At 38.8% G+C, this 20,366-nt stretch overlaps 1 protein-coding gene across 7 annotated transcripts in view; it reads left to right on the top strand.

The window, feature by feature from the left end:
* LOC128696472 (uncharacterized) overlaps positions 1-20,366 on the top strand; it is a 765,910-nt gene that overhangs the window by 727,391 nt on the left and 18,153 nt on the right. For 4 of the 7 annotated variants that reach the window (XM_070094722.1, XM_070094721.1, XM_070094720.1 and 1 more), the window contains 4 exons: positions 11,541-11,648; positions 12,305-12,458; positions 16,448-16,578; positions 16,984-17,279. In XM_070094722.1, the coding sequence (XP_069950823.1) occupies positions 11,541-11,648; positions 12,305-12,458; positions 16,448-16,578; positions 16,984-17,279 (689 nt within the window). Of the gene's footprint in view, positions 1-11,540; positions 11,649-12,304; positions 12,459-16,447; positions 16,579-16,969; positions 17,280-17,582; positions 17,663-20,366 lie in introns of those variants that run through there. The other 3 variants (XR_011393241.1, XM_070094719.1, XM_070094723.1) reach the window with 3 other exon arrangements.

Here is a 20,366-nt window from a genome sequence, read left to right as displayed (position 1 = left end):
ATGAAATATCGTAAACCGGGGGTCCACTGTATATGTTAATTCAAAATTAGAATATATACATTGGCAATAATAATGACTTCACCTCCAAAAAAAATGTACAAGATAGAAAATGTCTTTAGACAAGCTAAGTAACTCCAAGAGCATTAAAATGTATGTTATGAAGAAAAGCTGAAAGCATAAAAAAAATGCCTTTATTGGTTCATAGGATAGGAGAAAGAGAAAAGATATGCTAATTATAGTTTATGTAAAAAAAGAAATACCAGAAATAGATATTCATAGTTATAAATAGTGGTGGGCACAGCTAACTGAAAAGTTAGCTTTGCTAACTGCTAATCTGCTAACTAAAAAATTAGCTCCGTTAATCCTAAACCACTAAACAGCCAAAAAAAATAGCGTACGCTAATGCTAACTGCTAACTTTTTCACATGAATTCAGATTCGGCTTAGTTTTTTGGTCTTTTACTTTTAAACGACATGACCATCAATGTCAAGTGTAAACTCCTACTGTATGCGGATGACAGTGCTTTGTTAGTGTCAGGTAAAGACCCACAAGATATAGAGCTGGAGTCCTGCAGCAAATGGTTAGTAGACAACAAACTATCGTTACACCTCGGGAAAACGGAAGTCATACTCTTTGTCATGAAAAGTAAACTGATAAGGGCAAATAATTTTAATGTCCTGTGTAATGGGGAACCCATCACTTTAGTTTCCTCAGTAAGATATCTGGGAATCCCCTTTGACCCATGCATTTCAGGAAAATTGATAGGGAACAGCGTAGTAAAGAAAGCGAATGCCAGACTAAAGTTCCTCTACAGACAAGCACAGTGTCTACCTGCTGAGACACAGTGTTTATCTAATGAATCACAATGTCTACCTACTGAGGCACAGTATCTACCTACTGAGGCACAGTATCTGCCTACTGAGGCACAGTGTCTACCTACTGAGACACAGTATCTACCTACTGAGGCACAGTGTTTACCTACTGAGGCACAATGTCTACCTACTGAGGCTCACAGGACCCTATGTCTAGCCCTTATACAATGTCATATGGACTACACTTGCTCTTCATGGTACTCTGCCTTGACAAAAAAACTGAAAGCTAGACTACAAATCACCTAGAATAAAATGGTAAGATTCATCCTGGATCTGGGTCCAAGAGAGTATGTAAGCCTGGGTCCAAGAGTACATGTAGGCCTGAGTTCAAGAGAACATGTAGGCCAGGATGAATTACAATAATTGGATATGCTGAATGTTGAAGACAGAGTAAAACAATTGAAGTTAAATCAAGTTTATAAAATTGCTCACAAACAGTGTTCAGAATATCTTGCTGCCAGTTTTGTCAAGGCTGAGAACCAAAGCAATCATAGTAGTTGGGGAAGGGAACACAACTTTGTAGTACCCACAGTCAGTGGCCAGGCTTCAAAAACCTTTTATTGTACAGCAATAAAGACATGGAACAGACTGCCTGCACATGTCAAAGCTAGTCATAGCATGAAGCAGTTCGAGGGCCATAAGGTACCAAATGAATGTAGGGCAGAAAGGGAGGAGAATGATTTATTTTTTCAACTAACACATGTAAATGTAAATAACTCATTTTACCATATTCCTAGTATACAGTAGACCGTCGTTTAACATGGAAGTTACGTTCCTGAAAATGCCGTGTTAGACAAAATAGGGTTACATTCCTGGGAGCCCCTAAAAAGCCAAACAACTTGTTTTTAGACCTCCAGATCTTACAAAATAAAAGTGAATATGTAATTGTAGTGCATTGTCGTGATGTATTACTGCTTAAGACTACAAATGCAATAGAAATAATAGTATTTCTTATCTTAAATTGTGGGTAATGGTGTTTGTGGATGATTGTGAAGAAAATGGAAATAGATGGTGTCGCCCTACTGGGCTGAGGTGGATGGCTGTTGGTTGTCAGCAGAAGTGAATGGTAGAGGTTCTGGTACTGAAGTCGATGGTTGTATTGGAGTGTGCAAAAATTCTATAATGGATCTCTGAGCTCTTTTACCCTGCAGTACATTATACAGCTGACGGTAAGGCATCATCAGCTGGCCTAAATCCAGTTTCAAAGCACTGCTTCTAAATTTGTTATTGTATAATTATACTATCAATAAATAATATCTACCTATCATATTTATTCCAGAATAATATTAGGTATAACATAAATAAAGTAGAAGCATGATAAAGATGCACAAATTAATAAAAACTTGACATATAGAGGAAGGTAGGCGGGGCTATGAGATGGTGAAGGCACGAGACACGAGCACTCTCTCTCAGTAACTCATGAACCATCACAGCGTATGGAGGTGTGAGCTCACGGGACTATAAAATATTGTATAATAATACTATTACTATCAATAAGTTATCTACCTGTCATATTTATTCCAAAATAATACAGTGGACCCCCGCATAGCGAACGCATTGCATAGCGAACAATCCGCATAGCGAACGCTTTGTTCGCTAAAATTTTGCCCCGCATAGTGGACAAAAACCCGCTCAGCGACCTTCGTCCGAGACGCGTCCAATGTGCGGCCTCAGCCAGCCTCACATGTGCCGCCCGTCCCATTGTTTACCAGCCAGCCTCCGCGGTAACATTCAAGCATACACTCGGAATATTTCGTATTATTACAGTGTTTTCGGTGCTGTTTCTGGAAAATAAGTGACCATGGGCCCCAAGAAAGCTTCTAGTGCCAACCCTGTGGTAAAAAGGGTGAGAATTAGTATGGAAATTAAGAAAGATTTTGAAGGGTTTGGGGCTAACCCTGAGAAGCCTATGCCAGTTGTGGAATCCATTGTGCCTACTTCAAAAATTAAGGAAATGTGTGCACAGTGGGTTGAACTGCAAACCTTTATGGATGAAAATCACCCTGACACAGCTGTTGCAAGCCGTGCTGGTGACTATTTCAATGACAATGTTGTGGCCCATTTTAGACAAATCGTAAAGGAACGGGAGGTACAGAGCTCTATGGACAGATTTGTTGTGCGACAGAGGTCCAGTGACTCTCAAGCTGGTCCTAGTGGCATTAAAAGAAGAAGGGAAGTAACCCCGGAAAAGGACTTGCTACCTCAAGTCCTAATGGAAGGGGATTCCCCTTCTAAACACTAACACTCTCTCTCCCCTCCTCCCATCCCATCAATCATCACCAGATCTTCAATAAAAGTAAGTGTCATGTAATTGTGCATGCCTTTTTCAGTTTGTGTGTACTAAAATTAACATTTTTTTGTGGTAAAAAAAATTTTTTTTCATACTTTTGGGTGTCTTGCACGGATTAATTTTATTTCCATTATTTCTTATGGGGAAAATTAATTCGCATAGCGAACATTTCGCATAACGACCAGCCCTCTTGCACGGATTAAGTTCGCTATGCGGGGGTCCACTGTACTAGGTATAACTTCAATAATGTAGAAGCTTGATAAAGAGGCACTGACATTATATAGAGAGGTATTGAAGGGTGGGCGGGGCTATGATAGAGGGAGAAGGCATGAGCAGTCTCTCTCAGTAACTCATGGACCACCATGGCATGTGGAGGTGTGGGCTCACAGTGCTATAAAATATTGTATAATAATACTATTAATATCAATAAGTTATCTTTCTTCTTTTCTTTCAACGTACCAGCCGTATCCCACCGAGGTGGGGTGGCCCAAAAGAAAAAACGAAAGTTTCTTCTTTTAAATTTAGTAATATATACAGGAGAAGGGGTTACTAGCCCCTTGCTCCCGGCATTTTAGTCGCCTCTTACGACATGCATGGCTTACGGAGGAAAAATTCTGTTCCACTTCCCCATGGATAAATAAATTATCTACCTATCATATTTATTCCTGAATTAATATTAGGTATAACAAATAATGTAGAAGCATGAGAAAGATGCCTAAATTAATAAAAATACGAAATTATAAACAGGTATTGAAGGTTGGAGGGCAGGGAGGGATAAAAAAAAAAGTGACCGCAACCATTACAGAAAACATTACACGCTATGTGCTAAACATACACTCTTTTTCAGTAAGTCAGTAAGTCATTCAGTCAGGTCAGTAAATCATTCGTAAGTTATTCAGTCAAGTCAGTAAGTCATTCAGTCAAGTCAGTAAGTCATTCAGTCAAGTCAGTAAGTCATTCAGTCAAGTCAGTAAGTCATTCGGTCAAGTCAGTGTGTTATTCGCCTTGTTCTTTTTAACTGTTCGAACTGACGCTTCATTAAGGCCATAAGCCCTCACTATATCCACCACATGAGCCACTCTTAAGCTTATCTAATACATATCTCGATTTTCTTCGTAATTCCTAGACTTGAACGCTTAAACCTTTTCTTGTCACTTGCGGAAACACTTGTATGCTTACTGGGTACCATGATTGCTTGGCAGATTTAACAGATGGCAATGAAAATAAGAAAGTATGTATAAAAATAAACACAGCAAGCTTCCCGAGTATCATCACTGACTCAATGGTGTAACCCACAGACCATCCCGCCTGGCAGGCGACCATGCACTCAAAATTTTTCCCCCTCCCGCAACCGTGTTAAACTAATTTTACGAAGTGTTAAACAAAAATATGCCGCAATTCTTCAATTGTGCTATAACCAAATGTGCAAGACAAAACCGTGTTAAACGACTGTCTACTGTATATCCTTTATAGTATAACAGCACAAAACATACTCAACCCCTGCCAATTTGGATTTAGGAAAAATAAAAGCACTAATGATGCAATCATAAAAATGCTAGATCTGCTTTACACAGCATTGGAAAATAAGGAATATCCACTAGGAATTTTTATTGACCTAAGAAACGCTTTTGACATGGTAGACCACGACATCCTACTCCACAAACTTGACCATTACGGTATAAGAGGCCATGCGCTTGCTTATTTCAAATCTTACCTTACTAATAGGTATCAGTATGTTACCATTAAAGACACAGTATCAACAACATGGCCACTTGATACTGGAGTTCCGCAGGGAAGTGTCCTTGGTCCCCTGCTCTTCCTCATATACATCAATGATCTTCCAAACGTATCCCAACACCTGAAACCCATTCTCTTTGCTGACGACACGACTTATGTCATCTCTCACCCTAATCTTGCCACCCTCAACACCATTGTTAACGAGGAGCTGATCAAAATATCGACTTGGATGACAGCCAATAAACTTATGCTTAACACTGACAAAACCTACTATATTATGTTTGGTAGCAGAGCAGGAGATGCACAAATTAACATTAAGATCGACAACACTCTAATTACCAGACATAATGAGGGCAAATTCCTAGGCCTATATCTCGACAACAACCTGAATTTCAGCACCCATATCCAACACATAACCAAAAAAGTATCCAAAACGGTTGGGATCCTCTCCAAGATACGATACTACGTGCCGCAAAATGCCCTTCTCACACTATACCACTCACTTATTTATCCATACCTCACCTATGCTATTTGTGCTTGGGGATCAACTGCAGCAACACACCTAAAGCCAATAATAACCCAACAAAAAGCTGCAGTAAGAATAATCACTAAATCCCATCCCTGGCAACACACCCCCCCACTCTTCATAGATCTAAACTTACTCCCTGTTCAGTACATCCACACTTACTACTGTGCAATCTACATCTACAGGACCTTAAACTCCAATATCAACCTTGACCTAAAACGCTTTCTTGATAGTTGTGACAGAACCCACAGGCATAACACCAGACACAAACATCTCTACGACATTCCCCATGTCCGACTAAACCTTTACAAAAATTCAATGTATGTCAAAGGCCCTAAAATCTGGAACACCCTACCTGAGAACTCTAGAACTGCAGACACATTCATCACCTTCAAAACTACCATTAGAAAACATCTTATCTCCCTGATAAACCCCATCAACTAACTACACGAATACCACCTGGTGGTTCACACTTACACTCACTCACCCATTTGACCATAAACAGAAATATTAATCTCAATCTTAAAATAATGAATCCTATGATACTCCAATACTGAAACTATGTACTGTGCCAAAACAAAAGCATTCACATTGCTAAACTCACAAACTAGTATTTAGTCACTTAGCCATAATACCAACTTACCTCATAATTTGTAATATTTTAAAATAGAGAATTAAACTAAGTCTGCCCGAAATGCCTAGCCATGCTAGGCGTTCTAGTGGTACACTCTGTAATCATTATTTAACTACATGTAAACCACACAACAACCAAATTCTGTAAATTCAACATTGTAATCTTTATAGAGAATAAACTTTGAATTTGAATTTGAATTTGAATAATAATAATTATTTGAATAATAATAATTATTTGAATAATAATAAGGGAGAAAAAGCTAGCATATGAGAAGTTTTTACAAAGTAGAAGTGATGCAAGGAGGGAAGAGTATATGGAGAAAAAGAGAGAGGTTAAGAGAGTGGTGAAGCAATGTAAAAAGAGAGCAAATGAGAGAGTGGGTGAGATGTTATCAACAAATTTTGTTGAAAATAAGAAAAAGTTTTGGAGTGAGATTAACAAGTTAAGAAAGCCTAGAGAACAAATGGATTTGTCAGTTAAAAATAGGAGAGGAGAGTTATTAAATGGAGAGTTAGAGGTATTGGGAAGATGGAGGGAATATTTTGAGGAATTGTTAAATGTTGATGAAGATAGGGAAGCTGTGATTTCGTGTATAGGGCAAGGAGGAATAACATCTTGTAGGAGTGAGGAAGAGCCAGTTGTGAGTGTGGGGGAAGTTCGTGAGGCAGTAGGTAAAATGAAAGGGGGTAAGGCAGCCGGGATTGATGGGATAAAGATAGAAATGTTAAAAGCAGGTGGGGATATAGTTTTGGAGTGGTTGGTGCAATTATTTAATAAATGTATGGAAGAGGGTAAGGTACCTAGGGATTGGCAGAGAGCATGCATAGTTCCTTTGTATAAAGGCAAAGGGGATAAAAGAGAGTGCAAAAATTATAGGGGGATAAGTCTGCTGAGTATACCTGGTAAAGTGTATGGTAGAGTTATTATTGAAAGAATTAAGAGTAAGACGGAGAATAGGATAGCAGATGAACAAGGAGGCTTTAGGAAAGGTAGGGGGTGTGTGGACCAGGTGTTTACAGTGAAACATATAAGTGAACAGTATTTAGATAAGGCTAAAGAGGTCTTTGTGGCATTTATGGATTTGGAAAAGGCGTATGACAGGGTGGATAGGGGGGCAATGTGGCAGATGTTGCAAGTGTATGGTGTAGGAGGTAGGTTACTGAAAGCAGTGAAGAGTTTTTACGAGGATAGTGAGGCTCAAGTTAGAGTATGTAGGAAAGAGGGAAATTATTTCCCAGTAAAAGTAGGCCTTAGACAAGGATGTGTGATGTCACCGTGGTTGTTTAATATATTTATAGATGGGGTTGTAAGAGAAGTAAATGCGAGGGTCTTGGCAAGAGGCGTGGAGTTAAAAGATAAAGAATCACACACAAAGTGGGAGTTGTCACAGCTGCTCTTTGCTGATGACACTGTGCTCTTGGGAGATTCTGAAGAGAAGTTGCAGAGATTGGTGGATGAATTTGGTAGGGTGTGCAAAAGAAGAAAATTAAAGGTGAATACAGGAAAGAGTAAGGTTATGAGGATAACAAAAAGATTAGGTGATGAAAGATTGAATATCAGATTGGAGGGAGAGAGTATGGAGGAGGTGAATGTATTCAGATATTTGGGAGTGGACGTGTCAGCGGATGGGTCTATGAAAGATGAGGTGAATCATAGAATTGATGAGGGGAAAAGAGTGAGTGGTGCACTTAGGAGTCTGTGGAGACAAAGAACTTTGTCCTTGGAGGCAAAGAGGGGAATGTATGAGAGTATAGTTTTACCAACGCTCTTATATGGGTGTGAAGCATGGGTGATGAATGTTGCAGTGAGGAGAAGGCTGGAGGCAGTGGAGATGTCATGTCTGAGGGCAATGTGTGGTGTGAATATAATGCAGAGAATTCATAGTTTGGAAGTTAGGAGGAGGTGCGGGATTACCAAAACTGTTGTCCAGAGGGCTGAGGAAGGGTTGTTGAGGTGGTTCGGACATGTAGAGAGAATGGAGCGAAAGAGAATGACTTCAAGAGTGTATCAGTCTGTAGTGGAAGGAAGGCGGGGTAGGGGTCGGCCTAGGAAAGGTTGGAGGGAGGGGGTAAAGGAGGTTTTGTGTGCGAGGGGCTTGGACTTCCAGCAGGCATGTGTGAGCGTGTTTGATAGGAGTGAATGGAGACAAATGGTTTTTAATACTTGACGTGCTGTTGGAGTGTGAGCAAAGTAACATTTATGAAGGGGTTCAGGGAAACTGGCAGGCCGGACTTGAGTCCTGGAGATGGGAAGTACAGTGCCTGCACTCTGAAGGAGGGGTGTTAATGTTGCAGTTTAAAAACTGTAGTGTAAAGCACCCTTCTGGCAAGACAGTGATGGAGTGAATGACGGTGAAAGTTTTTCTTTTTCGGGCCACCCTGCCTTGGTGGGAATCGGCCAGTGTGATAATAATAATAATAATAATAATAAGATATTATCTCCTTTATAGTATAATGATAAGGTATTAAAAGAACCCCAATGGAAATAAGTCACTTTGTCTAACTTTTTTGGGTTATCCTAGGTTCTCTACATATATGCTGCTATGTATGATAATCTATGTAACTGTATTTGTGTATACCTGAATAAACTTACTTACTAGAATATTAAGAGACAAGTACAAAATTAGGAAAAATAATGTCAGAGATCACAATAAAACAAATACAGCAAATGGCAGAATAATGACAGCTTGTATAATGAGAACTTTCAAAATAAGAGATATATCTCCTAAGATGGTATTGTCTGATTGAGGGCGAGGGGTATGGAGGACTATACCAATGCTGCTCAGATGCTACTGCGTTGACAAGTCACGTTTACATGTAGTCAGCCAATAGTGTGCCTGACTGACTGTTGGAGAAACGCCCACAACAGACAGGAACAAACACGTGCACCGTTGACAAGCATTGCTTTCTGACTACCAACAACCTATGATTTTTTTTTAGCGGACTCAAAGTTAGCGGGACTTTATTTAGCAGAAGCTAATTGGTCCACTAATGGTTTCCAAAGTTAGCAGAAACACTAATCCGCTAAACAAAAAGATAGTTCTCTTAATTAGCGGTTAGCGGAACTGTGCCCACCACTGGAAACAAACAATGTCAAAAAATACAATAAAGGAAAGTCTTTCTTCCTAGTGGTAGAACAATAGAATAAGGTACAAGAGGCAGTAGTAAGTGGTAAAATTAGTGAAGATTAAAAAAATTATATGATACATTAAACACTGATGATTTTACAATAAATTAGGCAGAAGATGGTGCAATATAAAGAATTCTGCTATGGTAGCTACAAAACACGTTTGGGAAATTATTAATAGCTTTACACATATCTTAAAAGTGAATATAGACTCCACAAATGATGTTGGGCCAGCATCAAATTGCAAAAGAATTTCTAGTAACAATTACTCATAAATATTTGGTCAAGTTGCCATGTTATTTGATTACCAGTTTCAGGTAGTTAGGTATAGAATCAGAAAGTTTTTAAAGTAAGTCAAGTTGCTTTCCTGAACCTAGATTTTTTCTTTTATATTGGCCAAGTGTGTCACTGATGATGTGTTTTTGGAATGGAACTTTGCTTTCATTTCATTCTAATAATTATTTTTGAATGTTATTTTTCTGCTGCAACTATTTCTTGATCTGTTGCAACGTGTGTCACAGGGCACCATCTTGTATAAAGTAAGAGTGCGTGTGTGTGTGAGGGTGTGTGTGTGTGTGTGTGTGTGTGTGTGTGTGTGTGTGTGTGTGTGTGTGTGTGTGTGTGTGTGTGTGTGTGTGTGTGTGTGTGTCTGTGTGTGTGTGTGTGTGTGTACTCACCTAGTTGAAGTTGCAGGGGTCGAGTCCAAGCTCCTGGCCCCGCCTCTTCACTGGTCGCTACTAGGTCACTCTCCCTGAACCATGAGCTTTATCGTACCTCTGCTTAAAGCTATGTATGGATCCTGCCTCCACTACATCGCTTCCTAAACTATTCCACTTCCTGACTACTCTGTGGCTGAAGAAATACTTCCTAACATCCCTTTGATTCATCTGAGTCTTCAACTTCCAATTGTGACCTCTTGTGTCTGTGTCCCATCTCTGGAACATCCTGTCTTTGTCCACCTTGTCTATTCCGCGCAGTATTTTATATGTCGTTATCATGTCTCCCCTGACTCTCCTGTCCTCCAGTGTCGTCAGGCCGATTTCCCTCAACCTTTCTTCGTAGGACAATCCCCATAGCTCTGGGACTAGTCTTCTTGCAAACCTTTGCACTTTCTCTAATTTCTTGACGTGCTTGACTAGGTGTGGATTCCAAACTGGTGCTGCATACTCCAGTATGGGCCTGACGTAAATGGTATACAGAGTTTTGTATACCATTTACGTGTGTGTGTGTGTGTGGGTGTGGGTGTGGGTGTGGGTGTGGGTGTGGGTGTGTGTGTGTGGGTGTGGGTGTGGGTGTGTGGGTGTGGGGGGGGTGGGGGTGCAATGAATCTTGCAGAATGAGGAGACTCCTTAAACACATCTGCATAATGAGCTCCATTCATTGTTGTGATTTTTGGACAGGAAATATAATCCCCTTTCCCCTTTAATCTACTAAAGTAACCCCATATCAAAGTGTTTCATGGTTGTAACTGGGGGAATAAGAGTTCTACAGATGGGCATTTGACTTGTCCTCAGCATGCAGACACACATTTAAAGAAGGACTTATTGCTCCACATAACTTTAATTTGGTCTTCAGTATTCCAGTGTTCACATTGTTTTACAAACTGGGATTGTTTAGTTAGAAGAGGTTTCTTGGCAGGAGTTCGATATGGCATCTCAGGCTTCTTCTGGAAATGATACTTTATAGTTCTTTGTAATAAGTGCCCCAGTAAATCTGGATGGTTCTTTAGTTGCTGCTGTTATCCAAAAAATCTTTCAATATGTCTCTCCCTAGATGCTTATCAATAGCAGCTGAGGTCCCTCTAACCAGTCCAGGTCTTAGTTTCTTAAGGAAAAATGGTGTTAGGGGTCAGATCATCAGAGGCAACAATAGACAGTGCTGAATATTCCATGACCATTTCAATCACAAAACTTAGTTTGTGGACACACATTTCTTTCCTGTGCTTACACAAGCATGTGGGATTTTTCCTCAACACTGAGTTCAGTCCTAACAATCTCTTAAGAATTTCTATAGAAAATAGTGGGACTAAAAGTTGCTGAGATTAAATAGGATAAAACAGCATTCTGGCACTCAAAATGTGACTGTCTCCACTCAGTCAGTGAAAGCTACTGGTGGTGATAGAAACTGGTACTGAGAACACCCCAATGATAGAGGAGTTGCCAGAAGTCACCAGAGAAGCTCTCAGGAAATAATTATGAATAAAATGTAAATATTGAAGAGTCATTGTTCAGACTGTTATATAGATATGTGATCCAACAGTCTGTATTAGGAAAGATATTGTGCCACCATAAAAAACATTCACTTGTACAAAAAGACATGTAGGTACTGTATAGTGTAAATTCTTTCATTTTATAGGTACATGGTGTAAGCTTATCACGATACACAGAGATGACACGCTGCATGCTGGATCGACCTGACTTAGATGAGAAATTAACTGTCCATACACCTCGTGGTAATATCCAGGTATGTGTAGAAATCTTTCTCTTTTGTTTTCATTGAGTGATGGAATTATAACAAAATGAATTTGAAGTACAGCATCTCCTCACTTAGCGACTTACTTGTTTACCAACGGCTCAGACTTACGATGGCTCTCTGACCAGTATGCATACCTAAATAATGTATATTAGAGGTGATTTCCTTTATTCTGTTTATTACAGTATACAATACACTACTGTATAAACATTTAAAAATATACTAAAAATGTTATAAATGGTGCAAGGGTTACATTAAAGCAATATCAAAGATGGTTGACATAAACCCCATACCATTATAGTATGCTCCTCGTTTAGTGACGAATTTGTTTATCGACAAGGTATGAGGAATGGAACTCCGTCGTTAAGTGAGGAGAGGCTGTATTGTGAAACATAACCCCGACCTGTGTGCATTGTATGTAAAGGAAACCCTCAGTTTAATAGAGTAACAGGGAAAAGTGGGTGGCTGGTAATGGAGATTGTGGTGATAAAGATGAGATAGTGTTGCTGTGAATGTAACAATAATGGACAGTTCTGTAACCAACAGACTTCAACATCTGACTCAGCAGATTTTGTCTCATATTTCAGAAGCTGGTTAGATTGAGGGTTTACTATATATAATAATTATAATCAACTTTTTTTATTTAGGTCCATGCTCCTTACCTGGACCTGGCCTCCTTCACTCCTCTTGTTCGACATGGTGTACCCACGCACCGCACAGGCAAGGCAAGCCTTGCAGCCCGACTATCGCTAAGGCTCAATCCTGGACGAAGAATGGGTAAAGATGATGTTTGGAAATCCTGTAATTATGCTACTGTATTCTCTGATAAAACATATATAATAAGGATGGATGCTTTGAAAGGAAAACTAAGATTACATACAGTGAATTGAGATTAGTCTAATTCAAGTAAAATTATTTTATTTTTTACAATTTTCGTCGTGTACTGTATTGTTTATTTACCGGTTGAGTATGCAGGGAAGTATAAGACTGTGATATGTTTGCAAACAGCAATAAGACTCAAGTCCGGCTAATTGGTTTCCCTAAATCCCTTTACAAAATATTACCCTGCTCACACTCCAACAGCTCGTCAGGTCCCAAAAACCATTCGTCTCCATTCACTGCTATCTAACACATTCAGGCATGCCTGCTGTATGTCTAAGCCCCTTGCACACAAAACCTCTTTTACCCCCTCCCTCCATCCATTTTTAGGAATGACCCCTACCCCTCCTCCAGTACAGATTTATACACCCTCCAAATCATCCTATTTTGCTCCATCCTCTCTAAATGACCAAACCACCTCAGTAATCTCTCTTCAGCCCTCTGACTAATAATTTTAGTAACTCCACACCTCCAAATTTCCACACATAATATTTACACCACACATTGCCCTTAGACATGACATCTCTACTGCTCTGGTCTCCTTCTTTCTGCAGTATTTACAGCCCATGCTTCACAAACATATTAGGTACTAAACCGAAGGTCATGCAGCATTGCAGGGAGGGATGTGGGAAAGGAAGAATGTATGAAGGTGATGAGGGAGTGTGTGGGGGTAAGGGGTAGGGGAAAGTGCAAGAGGAAAAGTAAAATCACAGTTGGTGCAATAAGTTAGTTTTTGTTAAGAAGTCATTGTCTGCATCAGAGGTGGAACTTTCAGCAAGGAGGTCAGTGAGAATGTGTTGGGGTGGCGAAGATGATGAATGTGAATTGTGTGTGCCTGCTGATAGGTTGAAAAACCTAATATGTTCATCTTGACAATGCAACCTGACAGTCCTTGCAGAGCTGTGGCAGGCATTTTTTTTTTTTGAGATATCCATGAGTAAGGCATATACAGCCTGGAGAGTACAGTCTCCCAAACATGACAGCAGGGAAGATGATAACCAGAAACTTAAATGTGGTTTTGCAGAAAACAATTCATTGTGGACCAATCTTGTTGTCATTGGTTGTAAAGCTATTGAGAGATCACTGAAAAATAATCTGGGTAAGGAATATCCCTGTGGGAAATGAGATCATGAACAGCTAATTGACCAACTAAGTTTGCTTGTTTAGTACCCCAAATATTGACATGTCCAGGGAACCAGCTGAAACTGACGTCTTTGCTTTTACTGGAAATATGTGACCAAGGTTTAATGCAAAGGATGACAGGATGAGGTTATGTAAAGTAAAAGGACACAAGTGCAACTAATGTGACATTTTATTGTTGCAACGTTTCGCTCTCCAGGAGCTTTGTCAAGCCATTACAAACAGTACATGGACACAGAGGGTATATATAGGCTCAGAGTGAGGTGCAATACTAGTGGTAGTAGTAGTAGTGACATAAGTTAGTCAAACTTTTGGATAGCTTGTAATACATTGTCAGAGTCCTACAACTTTGAGTGACAAGGTAGACATCAATGCAGTGTGCATGAGTAGCCATGAAAATTGCATATAACTGCTGTGAAAACACTGGCTGAATCTAATGAATAACCTCTGATGGTTTTGTCAGGAAAAACTGCTGCATTTCCATCACCATTGGGGAACTTAGAACCATCAATGTACACTGCAATGGCATGAGAATGAGAATGGAAATGATAAAGAAAGAGTGAGCATGAAGTTATAGCATCAAGTGAACTTTTGCACATAGAAGAGATGAAGACCATACATGAATCATTTGGGCTTCCCAAGGAAGGAGAGAAAAGTCAGATGAGGGGGGTCCATAGATGGGAGATAAATTAGGGGAAGCCAAGAAGAGAACAGATATGGAGAAAAAAGGGGTGTAAGAACATTCATTACCATCCTGTATGGTAACATCTGTTACTGTCATATATATGGAAGGATTGTGAAGGTCATGAAAATGGGCAAAGTAACAAGAGACAATGGGCATCGCACTGATCTTATAAAGAAGGAAGCTTCGTCTCTGCATAGAGGCTCTCAGCTGGGGAAAAACAGAAAAAACCTGGTGATGAACTGGATCAAGTTTAGAAAGAATAATATGGGAGGCTGAAGAACATAGGTGGTCACTGTAGTCAAGTTTAGATGAGATGAGGGCAGTGGAATGAAGGTGAAGAAGGTTGCATCTGTCAGCATAACCCCTGAAGAAAGGTGGGTTAGATTTTTAAGGAGAATCTGGCAGCTATGATATGCAATTTTCTGGAAGGTTATGAGAGGCTTCCAGGACAATTGGCAATTAAACATGAGACTGAGAATTTGACCGTATCCTGTTCAGGGAACCATGCAGGTATAAAACAGCCTGAGGGACAATATGACATCTTGTGAAAGTCAGTTGATGTGTTTTAGCAACAGAAAACTTAAACCTATGAGAGGTGGCTCAGTGGTAAGCACAATCAGTAGCATTCTGGAGAGAAGCTATAGTAAATTGTTGACATAAAGAGATGACCAAATATTGGAAGGGAGTATAGAGGTAAGGTCATTAATAGCAAGCAGGAAGAAGGTAGTACAGGTTGACTATCACTAATCTGGCATCATTGGGACCTATAGGGTGCTGGATTAGTGATTTTGCTGGATCACAGAGTGGTTAAGTTAGAATACACTTAGCCCAACAGCTAACCACCTCATCCTACCTTTAAAATACCCCATAAATTAGTACAAGTTCGCTAATAAAGAAAAAAGAAACATTAAATGAAAATCGAGTGAAATTTTAATGAAGCACAGGTAAAATAAGTGGTACAGGTAATTTTGTTGAAGAATTACCATTGAAGAGCTGATGCTATATAATTCACACAAGCTTCTCACAGACGTACCACTGTTGAGTTTTTCCAGTTCAACCTTATCTTTTATGGACAATGTACAGCATTTGCAATTTACACAATGAGAAACATTTCCTTTATTCATTGGACCTATGGCTGGGGCTAAAAGTAAGCAGGTTATAACAATAAATGGAGAAAAATAAATTGGAATGATTGCCTGTCTTTGCAAGTGATGCCATCAATGTTTTTCAGCAAGTAGCACCACCAAACAGTAGTGGCAGGTTGGTGCAGCAACCTGGGAAATTTGAAATTATGCTAGCTGAAATTAGTGCCGGATTAATGATGGAACCGGATTAGTGATGGCCGACCTGTACAAAGAACTCAGCCTTGAGGGTCACCTTCTGCCCAGGTAAGGGGAAAAGCTATTATAAACCTGGACACAGAAGTGCCTCTCTGAAAAGAGATCCCTAAGAAAAAACAGCAGATATCCTCAGAGGCCTAGAGAATGGGCTTGGATCATTATGTAATGCTAGGTTTTAAAAGTCTTTTGAACATCAAAAAGTAACTGCAATAACTGATTTATCATTAGCAAAAATGCCTCTTAAATGATATCAGGGAAGAAACATTTTGTAAAAACACATCCAATAAAATTGTAAATACAACAATAACATTATACAATTAAAAATGGAAATAGCATCTGAGAAAAGACAGCAGTGTTAACATTACTGTCTTTATTTATTTAACGAAGAATAGTGAATAAATCAAGTTATTAGGATGGAGATGAATTGATACGGGGAAATTAGAGAGATTTGTAGATATCCTGATTTGTGGGGAAATTGTAAAGATGATCAGATATCCTTGTTAGTGAAAGGAAAGTTATGAAGATGTGTGTGGGGAAGGGGGCAGATTTTTTTTACAGTTCATCCTCTTTTTGTGTAGAAAAAAACAAGGTAAGTAGATTCAGTGGACTCTTTAGTTTTTAAAAGAAATAAATAAGTTTATCAAAGGTGCTTTGCTCATCATTATTTGATTTATCATTTACAGAATTGACTTAAAAATTAATAATTATTGGTGACAAATTTGTTAAAACCTTATTTTATTTTATAGTGTATGGAAGCAGAGTTCCAGAGAAGCTTCTGATTCCACCACCCATACCCCATCCTGCCCACATCGCTGTTATTATCCACAATCGTGAAGCTTCTGAACCTATTCATCTTGATGCCCCGCTAACCTTACAGGTATATTATAAAGTTCTATGGTAATGTTATAATTATTAGTGTGATGTTGTAAGAAGATAAATTTGCTTGCAACTGTTTTATGTCTTAAGTATTCTACAGGCATTATTTATTTCAATTTAATGATTTCAAATGACTTTTCATTTTAACATTACATGTATAAATGCAATTAAGTAGAAGTTGAGATGTTCACTAAAAGTTTAATTGTATATCAGAGTAATGAGTGGCATGCTAGGTAGTCAAAGGAAAGCATGTTTAAGATATTGGTACTATGTTTAGGTTGCATTTTTTGTTACTTTTAATTCATCATTATACGAAGTAAAGTATCTTATATAAATAGGTAGATAATAAGACTATAAATATATAAACTAAAAGCAGACTTATTATTAAACAGTATTAACTTGACAGGTTATCCGTACCATCGAAGATTCTCCACATGTTATTGCAGCTCTCACCTCATTGGGTGAAGAAGAGACTCCAGTATCTGACTCCCGCTCCTCCTCCCTTTCACACGATCGTTCACTTTATGATGATCCCTCCCTTTATGATGGACCCTACAGCAGTGCTTCACGATCAGGCACAGCAGACAGAAGGGGTACTCGTTGTTCACTTGGACGCTCACGCACTGCCACATTGGAAATGACAGCAACTTTAGATCGTATATCAACTATGGAACAGCGCACAAACATGAATGAATATAATAGGTTAGTGTTGAGAAATAAAGTAAACTCAAATTAAAATGGATAAGCGCAAAAGTGGTGTAGCATTCATATTTGTTTTTAAGCTGCCGTACTTGAAACTTTTGAACATTCAAAGAACAATGTTAAATTTATATAAATCAAAGTCACAAGATTTGAGCTTTCATTATGTGCTAATTTTATAATTCGTGAATTGCATATACTATTTATGGTAATTCATTACCTGCGCCTCCTTTCTCATAAGAAATGAAGCTTATAAAGCAGTCAAATCCTTTATTCCATTCATATGTATCTTCAACTTACATAAAGTGAACCGAAGTGAAAAGATTTCTCCACTCTGCTAGAGCGCTACATCACTGTTTTCTGCGCACACTAAGTTTTGTTGTCAGGTGAGGCCTACATTTCCATTCACTCTTTTAATCCTGCCCCCAGAAAACACTTAAACTGGACACAATCATCAGCCATTTTCCTAGCATAATTATTTGCAATACCCCTTTCATTTGGCAATTTATTTCTCATACAGTATTCTTGTACCATATTTTGATGTCCCACCCTGTGATATTGTGCTCCTCTAACACTTGCGTAACTTCACTGTTTTTTCTTCCCTGCATGGCTATAATAGTAAATCACTCACAGCATATCCTTATTTATCATTTGACATTTCTTAATTTCAACACTACTTCTTAAAACTGTTTATAGTATATAACTTGTTCTTGATTAATGCTGGCTTAAGGCAATAGGTCTAATACTCTTACTCCACCTGAAATATTAGTACCAGGTGGATTAACTAAACAATAACAAGGGGAATGTATGAGAGGATAGTTGTACCAACACTCTTGTATGGGTGTGAAGCATGGGTGATGAATGTTGCAACAAGGAGAAGGCTGGAGGCAGTGGAGATGTTATGTCTGAGGGCAGTGTGTAGTGTGAATATAATGCAGAGAATTCGTAGTTTGGAAATTAGAAGAAGGTGTGGGATTACCAAAACTATTATCCAGAGGGCTGAGGAGGGGCTGTTGAGGTGGTTCAGACATGTAGAGAGAATGGAACAAAACAGAATGACTTCGAGAGTGTATAAATCTGTAGTGAAGGGAAGGTGGGGTAGGTGTTGGCCTAGGAAGGGTTGGAGGAAGGGGGTAAAGGATGTTTTGTGTGCGAGGGGCTTGGACTTCCAGCAAGCGTGCATGAGCGTATTTGATAGGAGTGAATGGAGACAAATGATTTTTAATACTTGATGTGCTGTTGGAGTGTGAGCAAAATAACATTTATGAAGGGATTCAAGGAAACCAGCAGGCCGGACTTGAGTCCTGGAGATTGGAAGTACAGTGTCTACACTTAGAAGGAGGGGTGTTAATGTTGCAGTTTTATAACTGTAGTGTAAAGCACCCCTCTGGCAAGACAGTGATGGAGTGAATGATGAAAGTTTTTCTTTTTCGGGCCACCCTGCCTTGGTGGGAATCAGCTGATGTGTTAATAAAATATAAAAAAAATACAATATGTGTAATATAACTTTCCAAACTTACTACTGTCTGTCATCATGTTCTACATATGAAATACACTATCCTAAGTATTTCTTACTTCTGCTTATTTGTTCTTCTGATTCTACCAACTTCCTCTTACACATGTAATAATCAAAATAATTTTCAATTCCAGAATGGTTTAATCTTACTTTATAGACAACATTTTCTGGCATTGCTCTAACCTTGAAGGTGTTAAATAGCTTTAGTGACATTACCTATTTTTTGTGTACCTTCATATGTATTTTGGAATATCTTTTATCCCATCAGTAACTCCCACAGCCATTGCTTCTATTGTAAATTTCTCTATCATACAAGTTATTCCTGAACACTATAATGATGTGCTAGTCCCACTGCCTATTTCTATACTTTATTAATGTGCTTTCAACAAGTCCATGGATGCAGCATATTTTCTTTAAGAACTCTCATGACCAGGCCATGGGGGTGTTGACCCCTGGAACACCCTTCAGGTATACATGTTTTCCAAGTACAGTGAGATCCCGTATCTGTGGTTGCAGTTTTCAGAGGTTGCAATTTCAGGTTTAATTTTTTTATTTATTGTCCAGTTTCATTAATTTTTTTACTGAATAAGAATGCATAAAACATGGACATATAAAACTTCATTAAGATCAGTCAGCAAACAAACAAATGAATAAAAAAATATAGCTGCAGCAGCATCAGCATGCAGCAGTTGTAGTATACAGTAGAACCTCGGTTTTCATCATTAATTTGTTCCAGAAAGTCTGATGAAAACCGAATTCGACGAAAAATAAAGCAATATTTCCCATAAGAAATAATGTAAATCCAATTAATCCATTCGAGACACCCAAAAGTATTAACAAAAAATATATTTTATAGAGAATAACTATAGTTTTACACACAGAAAACAATGAGAAATAATTTTTTTTTTTTTTCAACAAGTCAGCCGTCTCCCACCGAGGCAGGGTGACCCAAAAAAGAAAGAAAATCCCCCAAAAAGAAAATACTTTCATCATCATTCAACACTTTCACCACACTCGCACATTATCACTGTTTTTGCAGAGGTGCTCAGAATACAACAGTTTAGAAGCATATACGTATAAAGATACACAACATATCCCTCCAAACTGCCAATAGTAGTAGGTTGGTAGACAGCAACCACCCAGGGAGGTACTACTGTCCTGCCAAGTGAGTGTAAAACGAAAGCCTGTAATTGTTTTACATGATGGTAGGATTGCTGGTGTCTTTTGTCTGTCTCATAAATGTGCAGTCAGCGCTGTATAGTCCTTGTGGCTTAGCACTTCTTTTTGATTATAATAATAATAATCATAAATGTGCAAGATTACAGGTACGTCTTGCTACTTCTACTTACACTTAGGTCACGCTACACATACATGTACACGTTTATTTATACACACTCATCTGAGTTTTCTTTGATTTTATCTTAATAGTTCTTGGTCTTATTACTTTTCCTTTTATATCCATGGGGAAGTGGAATAAGAATCTTTCCTCCGTAAGCCATGCATGTTGTAAAAGTCAACTAAAATGCCGGGAACAATGGGCTAGTAACCCCTTTTCCTGTAAAGATTACTAAAAA

The sequence above is a fragment of the Cherax quadricarinatus genome, chromosome 47, assembly GCF_038502225.1.
Source record: "Cherax quadricarinatus isolate ZL_2023a chromosome 47, ASM3850222v1, whole genome shotgun sequence".
Lineage (NCBI taxonomy): Eukaryota > Metazoa > Arthropoda > Malacostraca > Decapoda > Parastacidae > Cherax > Cherax quadricarinatus.
The sequence above is the reverse complement of the archived record's forward strand: the minus strand, read 5'-3'. Positions and strand labels throughout refer to the sequence as shown.